Raw genomic sequence first — 15,204 nt, forward strand, 5'->3', positions numbered from 1 at the left:
CATAGTTTAGGATTTCCTATGTTTCATTTAAGTATCAACTTGTCTCAGATGTTTCTTAAAGTAAACAAGTGAGATTTTGTCTAAAACTCTAGACAAGACGTCAGATTTCTAGGATTAAAAATCAAAGAAACAGCTGAGAATAAAGTATTCGATCTCCTTTCAGTACTATTGCTGCATTGGAAACAGTTGAGATATTAAAGCAGGTTTGTTATAGTTGACGAAAATGAAAATCATAAAAAAAAAAAACTTTTTTTAAATTTTGATTATTGTTTGTGTCATAATGCAATGGGGTCATTCTCAGGTAACAGTGCCATTTTTATTTATTTTTTAAATATAATTTCACAGTAAAATGGTTACTGTCGAACCTCAGGCCCAAAGAATTAACCTCATGCTTAAAGTAAATAGGGACCACCTCCAAAATATTATTTAACATTCATATATTTTGAGTATATACTGGTAGAATCTGCCAATTTTTTATAAATTAATTTTATGACAAATATATATACATGAAGTCTGGAATAATTAAGATTGTATTATGCGTTTTCAAAGAATTATCTTATTCTCACCTATAGGCTGCATTTATTTGCTCAAAAATACAGAATACCAAAGAAAATGCTTGTCTCGGATGAATTTGATTTAAAAAAAATAAATAAAAATGTTGAGTTCATACTGAAATATCTGATGGATGATGGTAGCAATTCTGAATGCAATTTGAGACAATCTTGAGATCTCTTATGAAATAGAGGAGCTTTGTATGAGATTACAGTTACATTTTTATCTCATTAATTCAGAAAAAAGAGCAATGTGCTATTTTGAGGTGTTAATGAACCAGTGTATTTGTAGTGCTTGTGGAAATGACAATAATGCAAACCCCGGTGATGATTATCTTTTCCTAATTAGCCTAGTAGCTCAGCACGCATGTAAACAAGAATAAAACCCAAGGCTCCTCTCAGAGTTTTTCCATTAACAACAGTCGAGGCAGAGAAAGTTCAACAGATCTACGCAATTAGACCAAAATGTCGTAATTACCCACGCGCACTCATCTGTGAGAGCTGTTTGTTGTCGGTGGATTATTTTGCCATCTATAATCTTGATTTAGTACAGCAATCAGTTTATGCAAAACCTCCCAAATGGAATCGGAGTTTGGGAATTGCTCTTTTGTTGTGTATATTCCGTTTAGGTTTCTTAGATTTGTTTGATGACAATTAAACGTGCCTGGCTTTTGCTCTCGTTTGAGGAGTCTCACTTCACCAATATCCTTCCGTGTCCTCGAAACCGCCAGCTCTGAAATTGTCTCGTGCTCTTTAGAGGTTGACTAGTCAAGCGTAGCTTTGTGTGTAACTCTTCTGTGCCATTAGCACAAACCATATAAAACTTTGCTCAGATGAGATAAGCTTATCTTCACTCCAAAAGCTCATGACCGCGGTGTAAAGTAGGTCGCAGGGTGCTGAGGAATCATGTCAATGAAACACAAATAAACTGTCTGGAATGAAAACTAGACTGAGGTTTAGACGGCCCCAAGGGTGTGTGGTATTGGCTGGAGAAATTGATCTGTTTTGGTATCAGACACCTACTGCCACCTTCACATTCTTAGCACTTGGTATCACAGTTGTTGGTTTCAGTATGGGTTTGTCATTCCAAATATCACACGTTTCTTTTAGGAATCCATCAATAAACCACAGCTGAATATGCAACGACAAAGAAATGCTTAATTGCTCTTTCATAGTTTAGGATTTCCTTCATTTTCATTTAAATATCAACTTGTCTCAGATGTTTCTTAAAGTAAACAACATTGAGATATCATCTAAAACTCTAGATGAGACACATGTGAGATGTCTAGGATGAGAATCAAAGAAACAGCTGAGAATAAAGTATTAGATCTCCTTTCAATACTATTGCTGCATTGGAAACAGTTGAGATATTAAAGGTGCAATAGGCGATTGTCTTCAGAAACATTTTTTGTTATGCAGGGAGGGTGGGACATTCGCTTTCAGTGCTATCAGGCTAAAGTTAGCTTTTTCCAAGATCTCCTACTGCACCTTTAAAGCAGGGTTGCAATAGTTGACGAAAATGAAAATCATAAAAAAAAGTTTTCTTTTTTATTTCACTTTTATTAATTAAAAAAATTTTTTAATAAAAATAAATTAACGTGACAAAAAGACAGCAAAATTACTAAAACAGAAAATACAAAAATAAATAAAAATTCAAAACATTAATTAATTAAAATAAAATCTGTACTATAAACTATCCTATAATTATAATTATACTAAAACTATAATTATACTAAAATAAGACTGTATTATAAATATACATAAAATGTGCATATATATATATATATATATATATATATATATATATATATATTTGAAGAGTTCAGATGCAAAAGCCTCTAAGTATGTCTGATGTTTTTCTTTAAAATTAGCATTTCTTTCTGGCTACTATGTATAGGTTTCTATGTAAGTAGTAAGTTGAGGCTGGGATTTAGCACATTTGAAATGAAAGTACTTGATGAACATTTACTATGTGTGGAGAGCATTCGCTCAGTATTGTTATCTCATTTTTGACCAAGATGGCTTTTAGAGGCTTTTGCATTGGAACTCTTCATATATATACAGTATATACAGTATATATCACCTATTGCATATTATATTTTCAGACAAAATAGAAAAAAACCTAATAAACATGAAAATAATACAGCAAAATTACTATAACCGAAAATACAAAAAAATAAAAATTCAATAAATTAATAAAAACTATAACAGTATCTTAATTAGACTAGTCTGCATTAAAGAGATCTCTATGAAATTAATATGCATAGAACAAATCATTTGATCTTTGCAGAATTTGATGAAGGACATTTCCTGATGAGTTCATATTTAGACTTTTGACTGCAGACTTTGATATCATCTGAACACAATTTGAGACACTGCCACTAAGATCTGATTGTTGAGAAATATATTACCACATCATGTTTTTCAAAGGATAAATTTAATGGCAGGAGATTTACAGTAATCAAACATCTCCATTTTATCTCTGAATCAATATCTCTATATTTAATCTAATTGCTGTCTGCAAAAAGCAATTGAGATCAAAGATTGAAATGATCTCATTTATGATTTTTATTCCTAAAGGCGTTAATAAAATACAGCAAGGACTTATCTACCAAGATAAAAAGAAGTTTAGAGTGAGACAATGTTGCTAGAAACATTACAAGCATCATCATGTCTATCGGCTAAGCACAACCAACAACTTAATGCAATTCTGCACAGATAGCTAATCAGCCAAAACAAACTTAAACAGAAAACCAATAAAACAGTGACTCAAAGCCTATCATTTCTGTTTCAATCCAGCGTGTGTGTGCAACTCTGAAACAGTGCTCTAACTGCTCTGGGGTCGAGTTTAGTTTTTTCTGGCAGAAGTATTTTTCACTCGAGGCTTTCAAATCTAGCACATCAAGATGTTGTTCAGAGCATCATATTCTTTTTCATTTTTATTTCTCATCTTTTCTGATTTTTCTGTGTCTTTAAAGTCAGCAGAGCTGATGAGAAGGCTCAAAAGTCTTCATCACTTCTCATCTTCAACATGTCAGATATGACAGCTGCATCTGGGTCACAAGTTTTGTGTCATTCTGCTCATTATATCAGGTTCACATCGATTCAATATTTATTTAGTAATTTCCTGACACATCTGATGCTGTCCTGCTGCTTTATGCTGTAACCAGGCCTGTGGAGCTGTGTTTCAAATGTCATATTCTATGGGTGTTCTCTGTGCTACAGTACTAATAATAACATTGCAGGCTTTCAAATGAATACTTTATGTCAGTACAATGGACCTGGTTAAACTTTAACAGTCTGAGCAGCTTCCTGCCTCATTCTTTATAAATTGTGAAGGGAAGATTTATATTCAGGATCCCAGATATGTGGAAATAACAAAGACATCTCCTGAAGAAAATCTGAGTGGTCACCACAGTGTTGCAGGATGCTCTGGGTGCTTTCTATGTATCACAAAAAAAAAAAAAAAACCTCCACAAAAATAAAGTTTCTTTGCTGGAATCGATGGTTCAATGTAACCATTCGTTGTACAGAAGGTTCTTTATAGTGGAAAAATGTTCTTTAAAGCATTAAAATGTTCTTTACACTAAGAAAATATTGGTTCTTTCAAGAAATCTTCACTGAAAGGTTCTTTGAGGAACCAAAAATGGTTCTTCTACAGCACTGATACTAAAACACCCTTTATTTTTTAAGAATCTATCATTCTTTTCTCCTCAAAATGACCCCCTTAATCTCACACGTGCCTCCTCTAGAGTTTCTCAAGAAAGTCTAAAACTGTGCTCAGACTTCGCACGATACTCCAGGAAAGGCTATCCAACTTATTTTTTAACATGCAAGGCTTCCGGTCTCATTCGCTTCCATTTTACTTGTAAAAAAAAAAAAAAAAAAATCTGTTATGCTGATTAATAATGCAAACTTGTATTTATCACATAATTTTACTTTATTACTATAATCATGGACACGCTGGTTTGTAGTGCAAACAGTTTTACAGTTACAGTATACTGAGAGGTTCTTTGGGGAACCAAATATGGCATCGCTGTTACAATTTCTAAGAGTGTAGGGCCCAAACTTATATGCTTTGGACAGACAAAGAAACACTGTCTGCTTTATAAAAATATTTGAGAGGAAATGAGTTTAATTCTTAATTTTATAATCCCTAATGTCCAGTGAGGAAGACCTTGATAGTTGTGCATTTGTGCTGCATTTGTCCAGACAATGACACTAAAACCACAGATGTAGTGTGAAACATCAGTTTATGAATACTGAAAAGATGGTTTTAAGCAGTACTACATCTGGCTTGTAACAACAGTGGAACCTTTTTTTTTTGGTGCTAAATAGAACCCTTTTTAGAAGGTTCTATGCTTTAAAAGTGCTGTGTAGGACCTTAGTGTTAGAAAGAATGGTTTAATGGTTTATTAATATTGGTTTTATATTACTTATTAATACTGTTTTTACCCTTTTATATGCCTGGTCTTGTATCTTGTAGCCTTTTACTAGGATTTTGCAAGAAAAAATGGCCAGCTGTGTTAATTAGGTACTTTTATGTTTTTTTAAAGACATGGGTAATTGTAGCAAAAATAACAATACTCTAACAACAGTTATTAGCTGAATACATTAATATATGATAACTGACACTGAACATAAATTAAACAGAAACGCAATATAGATGCAGTGAAGATGATGCAATCAAGGTCCATTGAAATATCTTCACAATTTTCTATCATGCCTTTAAGTCCATCATTGTGTGAGTATTTTGAGTGGCAGGTTCTCTCTGCAGATGATGAGGTTGTGGGCTGTGACAGCATCCGAAATTGAGTTTAGAGTTACAGTGTGTCTCTTTCATTTCCAATTATGTTTATGAAAGTCCAAAGTAGCCTGAGCCCTTCACAGTGGTAAAAGGTAATAAAAGGTAACCCAAGTAATAATTTAAAACAACAATATGGATCATAAATTCAATATTTCTGTCACTTACATCGCAAAGAAGAGGAGAGAAGTGTCAAAAAAAACACTAAATAGAGAAAAAGACATGACTCGTCAGAACTTACAAGTTGAAAGTTAAAATGTATAGACATTTTAAGAGAGAAATCATTTACCTGTAGAGAGTGTGTTGACAGTTTGATAGTTGAGCTCCAGAAAATCAATAATGAGGTGCGATAATGAGAACGGTAACAAACGACCATTTCAGAATAAAAGGGTTTTTCAGGATGATTTAGTTCTAAATAGAACTGTTACTACACTCTTAAAAACAGCTTCCTAAAAAAGGTTCTTTACTAGCATTGATGGTTCCATGAAGAACCTTTAACATCCATGGACTCTTTCCATTCCACAAGAAGTGCTTTATACTGGAAAAAGGATCTTTCAATTACAAAATGTTCTTTACATTAGATAAAACAAACAACAACAACAACAAAAAAAGGTTCTTTTACTGGTCCTTCTATGGCATCACTGTAAAAACACTTTTCATTTTTAAGAGTGTATGTGTAAAGAACCTTTAAAGAACTTTTTGTAGAGTGCTGGATTAATTGGCAAACCCAAATAAAATATGAACAGTGTGAAACGTGAAGCAAGATAACCCAGGATTATGTTTACCCGAGGTTTAGAACGACCCAGAGTTAACTATTTGAAGTGTGAAAAGCCCTTCTCCTCTCCACGGCGCAGCATTTAAAGGCCATTTTGTTGACTTACATCACAAAGCCGATGAGTATTTTGGTTCTGATGTGTGAATGGTATCCTAAAGGTAATAAAAACAGAACGCCATGGCTTGTGTGAACTGCATGTTTGTGTATTTACCCAATCAATCAAGTCAATCTGGTAACTTACAGTAATTTACAAGGTTTAATGTGTGAAAGCAACTTGTGACGTGGCTTGCATTTTTTTCTGTCCCCCATTTCCTCCAACTTCTCCTCTTTCCTCTATATCTCAGGGTTATTCCGGGATTGAACTCCTAGACCTGCTCCTCGAGCCCCATAAGGTCCCTCATATGGAGAGCAAAGGTGACCAGTGCAACCCCACGTGGTCAATCACAGATCAAAGCGTGAGTGAACTGCCATTTGACATCTGTGACCTGAGTTTATGTGATAAATCGCAGGACAACCTTCCTGCTGAGAGCATGCTGAGAACATTTTATTTTTAGTTATTTTAACTCGGTTAATTAATGAGACACCCTGAAAGGCTTCCTGTGAACACAGTGACAGAATATTACATGCCTGACCCAAATTTATCTGTCAGCTTGTGTGTGTGTGTTTGTGTTTGATATGACACTGTTTTGTGTGTGTGTGTGTGTGTGTGTGTGTGTGTGTGTATAATTAAAAAACGTAGTGAGCTGCATACATGTACAGCATTTTAAGACATCATAGGCACCATTTATAGATGAAAAATACAGTTAAAATAACAGTACTATTGTGAAATATTGTTACAATTTAAAATAACTGTTTCTATTTTAATATTTCTTAAAATGTAATTTATTCCTGTGATTCAAAGCAGAATTTTCAGAATCATTACTCCAGTCTGTGTCACATATGATCGTCCACAAATCCTTCTAATATGCTGATTACAAAAACAAAAATGTACTTACCTCAAACTTATGAAAGGTAGTTTGTTACTGTTTAAAATGTATAATTCGTTGCATCAGGAATGGTTTAATTTTTTTCAGACATTTTAATTTCACTTGAAATGTGCTGTTACATCAGGGAAATTGATGAATGTCATAGTTGGCTGGGTTAATTTGTTAAAGCTGCTATTAGTACTAACAAGTGTACAAAACAATACTGGGGACAGGCAGAAAACCTTTACTACTGTCTATTTTCAAATTTCAATATTTTTTAATATTTCCTAGTTAACGACTAAGATTAAGAATTGTATTAAGCCAGCTGACTAAAATGCACCTGGGAAAAACATTTGCATTTGTTAAAAAAAAAAAAAAAAAACATGACGACAATATTATAATCCAAATATATATTCAAAATGATTAATTGTATATTTATTTATTTCTAAACGTACACCACAAAATATAAATTTATTAAAAATGAGAATTATATATATATATATATATATATATATATATATACGTATCTAGATTAAAACTATTTTCTTAGAAGCAATTTAGTTCACGTTAAAGTAAATGTAACACAAGCTAATTTACTTCCGAGACACAAAAGGCAACGCATACAATGACTCATCTGAAATATTGCTATGTGTGTGTTTTTGTTTGTGCATCACGGCTGTGTATGTGTGTTTCTGCTATGACGCAGATGTGTGCATTTATCATCGATGTGTGAGTCACATTATAGTTTGTGTGTTTACTTTCTATTTGTGTTCCTGCAGATTCTGTGTCATGATGAAGGTGTTGTTGATAACTTCCTGGACTCCCTGTTGCAAGCGTCAGATGGCGTGTCGCAGCCCTGCTCTCCTCTCTGGGTCCCCTCACCCTCTGACAGCGGAATCAGTGATGACACCCCCTCCGACCACCTTGACAGCCCACCGCCGCCCGCCAGCCCACTTTTTGACACGGTCTTCCTCCCTCAGCATCCTCATCTTCTTCCTCAGCATCTTCAGCAGCAGGACGCACCTGTCACAAACACAGAGCCTGATATCTCCATTGATCTGGGTGAGATTGCACTCTTCAAAAAGTTACTAACCATAAAAAACACTTTGTAACTTGAAACTTGAATTGAAAAATAAAATACCTTAAACTTACTATATTCCAGCTAGTTCAAAGGCAACATTTCACGATTTTGTTTAGCTTAACTTTACATAAAGTAGCTAAAATAAAAATGAATAAAAACTGAACAGTTAAAAAAGCAAAATGAATAAAATGACAAAAACACAACAAAATGACTAAAATTTTAACAAATTAAAATAAAATCTGAAAATATATCATAAATGATACTAAAATAACACTGCCACATAGAAGCCCAAAATTATTAATATTATTTTTTTATTATTATTTTTTTAGAATTTTTTTTGGGGGGGTTGTAATCAACAATCTCTATGTAAATATGTATTAAAATAGGTAAATCAGGGTATACACTAGAATTTATGCTAAGAAACCAACACGGTAAAGAAAAAAAAACGGATTTTTTTTTTTTTCTGTTCAGGTACATATTGTTCAAGTGTACTAACCTCTGTAGGCGATACGGATGCTCACTTCACAAAGTAATTTTCTGTAATACACCTGCAGGTAAACATACAAACATTTTGTTGATCTCGGTTAACCTGGGATTCATGGATCTTGATTAACTGATATTGACTTTCTTCAAAATTGCCGAAATAAGGTAAAATTGCAAGCTATCTCAAATAATGTGGGGATTGGTTGAATTTCCATTTATTCTTTCAATCATACAAACCTGTAGGGTCTGCAAAACCATCAGAACACACAATAGACTTTCAAAGCTTTTAGAGTTCAAAGCCTGAGTAAATGCAGTGAAGAATCACTAACCTGAACAGAGTCCAAATGAATACACTTATAATTCTGAGGCACGCAGGAGAAGCCTGTGATCTTCCAGAGGAAGCAGACTGTAATAACTGATCTGAGTTTTACTTACTGCTTCACCACAGCAGAGGTTTTCTGCATCTCATGCAGGTCTGACGTCACCAAAACTCCCAGCAATTCAGTAATTGCAAAAGCTGAAAATGTGATTGTAAAGCCAATGACATATTTCAGATTCAATCAGAAAAGATGCATTTGTAACACTGTTCTTCGGCATTCAAATGAGGTTTTCAAATGTCTTTCTGTTGTACAGTCACATTACAAACAAGGTGCCTCAAAACACTCAAAACACCCTATCAACTAGGAATGCGCAGATACTGGATTTCTCAGCCAATACTGATAGGTGATTATTCAGAATATGTGCTGATACCAAAAGAATCTCTCCAACTAATGCTGCAAACTACACAGGGAGCCCTCTCATTTAGTACATAATAAAGGTTAAAATTAACAACAAAACTATTATATTCAATGCTATTTTTTATATATAGCCTAATAATTACACTCAAAAAAGTTTGTACATACAAATCAATTGCATGTCATGACAGATTTAATCAAACATACATTTATAATTAACAGTAAATGAGCTCCCTCTAGAGTTAAAAAAAAAAAAAAAAATGTATAGTTAACCAACGAACTGTGAACACTCGATAACTTTCCTGAGGTAAAAGCAACATTAAGTGACATGTTGTTCCCAAGCTGTTTTACGTCTTTCTTTTGGTTGAAATGCTGATTGATCGATTACATTAAACGTGATACATTTCAGTAAGTTGTACTGTTTCTGTAAACATACCTTCTGATGTTCATGTTCGCGCTGTAACTTGTCCTGCCGCTTGAACTGAATCGCTACTACAGCGATCTGTCACGCTACATTTAAGAGCATTTAAGCTAACATTTGAATTTTGTGACAAAATGTACAGATTAGAAATAATAAAACACAAAAGCTGTTTTCGATTATTGGATGGGAGTCACATTACAAATAATGTTTGGTGAAGGAATCCGTGGACCTGGCAACCCTGGCTTGAACTATATTGTGATTCATAGGGTCAAATAGAACCCGCCTTAATGGCACTTCTTTAATGCTTTATTATTGCTTTAAATTGGACAGCCCTCAGTTTGACACAAGAAACATTGGGCGAATTCCAAATGTAAGTCCCTATGCCCTACTCCCTTCGAAGGGCAGAGCCCTTGGGAGTGTGTTCTTTGAAGGGTGTCGGGCATTACTGTCTTGTATAAGTGTTTGGAGCTCCCTTGGTGAAAGGAAAGACTGATCAAATGCTACCTTAACAATAATTGTCTTATTTAATTACTATTAAACTTTTTCAAATTAAACTTTCTTAAACTACCGACTTATATCACATTTCTATCACTGACGAAAAATATTTTGTATTACATTAAAATAAAGACAAATTTAATTAACCTGTTCTACTTGGTCGCAAGTTCCGTCATAGCAATAGAGCTCAATGGAACTTGCGACCATAGTTAGCTAACAATGCTTTGGGGAAACGCACCCTAGAGCAGGTAGCACCCAAATAGTAATGTGCTAACAACCATCAGAACATCTTAGCAACCACCTAGCAACACCCAAGAACAGTAGCAACCATGTATAAATGCAACTTAGAAAGCACCAGAACACCATCTACCACACAACAGTGTACTAACAAGCACTCAGAAAATGAAAGATCCTTGTTGACTGTTGGTCTTCAGACATAGTGTGATGTAAATGCATTCTGTGTGTGTGTGTGTGTTGCGTGTGCAGCAGATTGGGAGGCCTGCCTGTTCTCTGAAGGTCTGACAGACTCTCAGTGCACATCAGCAGTGCCGAGAACTCTACCAGCCACCGTTTACCAGCTCACCGTAAAAGACCTGCTGCTCTCCAACATCGGAGAAGCGGTGAGTACTGAGAGAACACAAACAGACATCATGTAGTGTATGCGACTCAACTGTTCTGCTGTGACATTCAGTGTGAAACATACAGCTAGTGTGACATGGATGCTAATGACAACCAGCTAGAGGAGAGACAGTGAGATGTCAGATTTCATACTAGAATACAGGAGACGAACAGTGGAAACAGTGGAAGAAATACATGACAGAGAAAAAGAAAAAGCTCTCCTCCAAAAACTAGTGAGATACCTAGACAATGTTTTTAAAAAAAGTCTGGTGTAGGATTAACAATTTTTACTCTGAATTTGCTGGTAAATTGCAAAGAAAAGGCAAGTAACGTATTGAATTAAACATGACATTTTTAAGTTAAAAGACTATAAAGTAGTATTTTACAGTGTACCAACTTCTGATTTTGGCTTTGCATGCATTCTTCACTAAGGTATTCCCAGAATGCATTGCAACAAGCAGTTTCCACAAAAAAAATTATTCAGCAAATTGATTAATGATTATAAAAAGCAACAGTGATAATAATCAGAAAAGTTTCTTGAGCAACACATCAGCATTTTAAAATGATTTCTGAAGGATCATGGAACAATGAAGACTGGAGTAATGATGCTGCAAATTCAGCTTTGATCACAGCAATAAATTACATTTCATAATAGGCTATATATATATATATATATATATATATATATATATATAAAACAGTTATTTTAAATTGTAATGATAGTTCATAATATCACTGTTTATACTGTATTTTTGATCAAATAAATGCAGCTTCGGTGAGCATAGGACTTTTTTCTTAATTATTCCAAACTTCTGTCTGCACATATAAAATTAAATACAAAAAAAAAAAAAAAACAGATGAAAAACAATTTAAAAAATTGAGTGTTTTATCCAATATTTGTGTGCTAAAGATGTTAAAACCAACATACTTTCAAAAACAAGTAGTCCAGGGGTTGCCTAAATGCCCAGCTGACTAATCAGTCTTAATGATGCTCAATATATTTTGACTGTCTCAGGTTGACCTGATATGCACTCCTTAAGCGGAATTTACATAAGGTGTGTTCAGTTACAGCTAGAACGAGTGCCACGTGCAGTGGAGTGCAACAGAATGCAGGTGTCCCGAGAGCATTCGAAAAAGCTTTTAGCTTAAAAACTCAAGGATAGGATGCTGAATATGCACCCTAATAGCCAAAGACAAATTTGAAGACACAACATAGACACAACATAAATCTGAAAGCATGCACACTGTGCATATTATCAGTGAGCTGATTAATGCAAGGCTGCTAAAAATATATACATTTTTAAAAATGGAATGGAACATCGGGGCCTTTAAAAGTTAAACTTTTATCTTAACACAAATAAATAGTGAGGTATGATGCATACAACAGCACATGTACTATGCGTATAGACCACCAATTAAACAACAGTTCAAGACCGCATTTTGTAAGAATGCATTCTCAAAAAGGAGCAGCCTGCGTAGATGATAAACAGCGAGGCAGCTAAATAGTGTTTTCTGAACAGATAAAAACATGTTTAGAATGTGTTCAATCAAACAGCTCTTCCCGTATAGCGCACTGGTAATGACTTTGACCTGTAAAAATTCCTGGGCAACATAAAACACAATAGAGAGCTGTTAGTGCATTTCACAGTGCTTCAATAGCTCCACAGATGTTGTTTCAGTGTTTGGCTTGATGCTGCATTGAGTCATTGATTTATGTGATTTGATGTACGCTGAAAGAAAACAACAACAACAACAACAACAAATGAGCAGGTGTATTTGTGCAGCACTGAATTCCTGAATCTGGAAGGATTAGTTGTCATTATGCAATGCAGTGCATTGATACTTGAGACTAAATATAGTGTCCTTGTGTGGCACTTTACAGCTCTGTCTAGTAATATCCACAGATGCTCTCAAAAGAAATAATGCAGCACATGCAATACAAATTTGAAAGAACATGAAACGAAATGTGTTTCTATGTCTAGTCGAAACCCTCTGCCCAGCAATCCCAGCAAGAACTGATTCTCAATGAAGATGAGGTGAAACTTTTAGTCAAGGAAGGAGTCAGTCTTCCCAGCCAACTGCCACTTAACAAGGTATGTTGAACACTTAGACCACGCCCTCTATCCAAATCTCTGCCATGACTAGCGTTAACTGAGCCAAACCTCAACCTCTTGTTCCTTTTAAGAAAGGTCTGTTTACTTGGCAGCCATATTTTCAAGCTATTGCAAATTAAAACTAACAGCATTAATAGAAGAGTTCACAGAAAAAAGGAAAATTTGCTTAAAAATGTATGGGTGCCGTCAGAATTAGAGTCCAAACATCACAATAATCAGTTCATCAATTAACATCTTGTGAAGCCAAAAGCCACAATCAATGCTACCAATACTATCATTAAGATGTTTCTCAAGTCAAAAAGTCGTCTCATCTGAATCAGGAGAGAAATATGCACAGATCAAGCACCGTTTACAAGCCAAAACAGGTTTAATCAAATATGTGAGAGGACAACAGGAGAACGACCTTTTCACCGGAGGAAGCGTTATTATGGATTATGGACTCATCTTTTGGCCAGAAATGACGGCTTAAATTTAAAATGTCTTAATGATGGGTTTGTTTTTATAAACATGCAGTTTTTCGCTTAACAATATGTTAATTGGTGGACTGGATTTGTGTGGATATCTTGTGGATTACTGTGATGTTTTTGATCTGATGATGCTGATTGGTTCGGGACTTATTCTGCTATATTTTGCATTACTCCACCTTGGTATATCTAAAGTCTTCAAGGTATAATGCATCTCTCACACTCAAGATAATGGCGTCATAACATCACATGACCACTTGTAATATCATCACAGTAACAACCTTTCCATGTCCCACACGTGTCATTGCGCCATGTCTCTATATTTACTGCTGGAAGCCTGATCAGACATCAGCAGGAAGGGAAGAGGTTTTTACAGAAGCTGAGATGAATGAAGTCAGTGATGAAAGGCACCTCTCATCGAAATAACACCTTTCTTCCAGCCGCAGAGGTTTTTCCCTCTGTGTGCTAGGATAATGGATAATGACAAGATTAAGCTGATTTGATTTGACTCACGTTCTGCCTGAGGTTTCAGACCTAATAAAATCTGTATCAAAATAAATGTCTGAAATGTAGCCCTCTCATTTCAAGATAAATTCAACTTAACAATATTGTCTGGCCTGTTCTCTCGTGAATTTCTTAGTACGAAGAAAAGATTTTGAAGAAGATTCGGAGGAAAATCCGCAACAAGCAGTCGGCGCAGGAGAGTCGCAAGAAAAAGAAGGAATATATAGACGGACTGGAGGGCAGGTGATTATACACATGCATATATACAGACATCAAAACATCAAATTACATAATACGCATATATATAGATGTGTGTGTGTGTGTGTGTGTGTGTGTGTATAAATATATATATATATATATATATATATATATATTAGTGTTGTCAAACGATTAATTGTGATTAATTGCATCCAAAATAAAAGTTTTTGTTTACATAATGTATGTGCGTATACTGTGTATATTTATTATGTATATATAAATACAAACACATGCATGTATATAGTTAAGAAAAATCTGTTATGTTTATATTAATTGTATTTATATATAATATAAAATATAAGAATATGAATATATAAATAAACATAAATATTTTCAAAATATATACTGTATGTGTGTGTATTTATATATACAAATATACACAGTACACATACATATATAATGTAAACAAAATGTTTACAGCACTTGTACACACACACACACACACACACACACACACACACACACACACACACACAGCTGTTCAAAAGTTAGGGCTGGGCTTTTTAAAGAAATTATTGATTTTATTCATAAAGGATTCATTAAATTGATCAAAAGTGACAGGAAAGATATTTATGCTTTCTATGTAAAGACTTCTGCTTCTGCTGTTCTTTTGAACTTTCTATTTATCAAAATATGTATCACAGTTTCCACAGAAATATTAAGCAGCACAACTGTTTTTAATAATTGATAATAATCAGAAATGTTTCTTAAGCAGCAAATTAGCATATTGGAAAGATTCCTAAAGGATCATGTGACACTGAAGACTGGAGTAATGATACTGAAAATTCAGCCTTGCATCACAGGAATAAATTAGATTTTAATACATATTCATATAGAAAACAGTCATTTTAAACAGTAATAGTATTTCGCAATTTTACAGTTTTTACTGTATTTTTGATTAAATAAATTCAGCCTTGGTGAGCATTTGGTGAAAATT

At 34.3% G+C, this 15,204-nt stretch overlaps 1 protein-coding gene across 1 annotated transcript in view; it reads left to right on the forward strand.

The window, feature by feature from the left end:
• The window catches only part of creb3l3b (cAMP responsive element binding protein 3-like 3b), a 28,118-nt gene that overhangs the window by 286 nt on the left and 12,628 nt on the right, over positions 1–15,204 (forward strand). The window contains 5 exon segments of the mRNA XM_058763194.1: positions 6,475–6,585; positions 7,875–8,157; positions 10,796–10,929; positions 12,910–13,020; positions 14,146–14,252. Of these exon segments, the coding sequence (XP_058619177.1) occupies positions 6,475–6,585; positions 7,875–8,157; positions 10,796–10,929; positions 12,910–13,020; positions 14,146–14,252 (746 nt within the window).

The sequence above is a fragment of the Onychostoma macrolepis genome, chromosome 02 (assembly GCF_012432095.1).
Source record: "Onychostoma macrolepis isolate SWU-2019 chromosome 02, ASM1243209v1, whole genome shotgun sequence".
Lineage (NCBI taxonomy): Eukaryota > Metazoa > Chordata > Actinopteri > Cypriniformes > Cyprinidae > Onychostoma > Onychostoma macrolepis.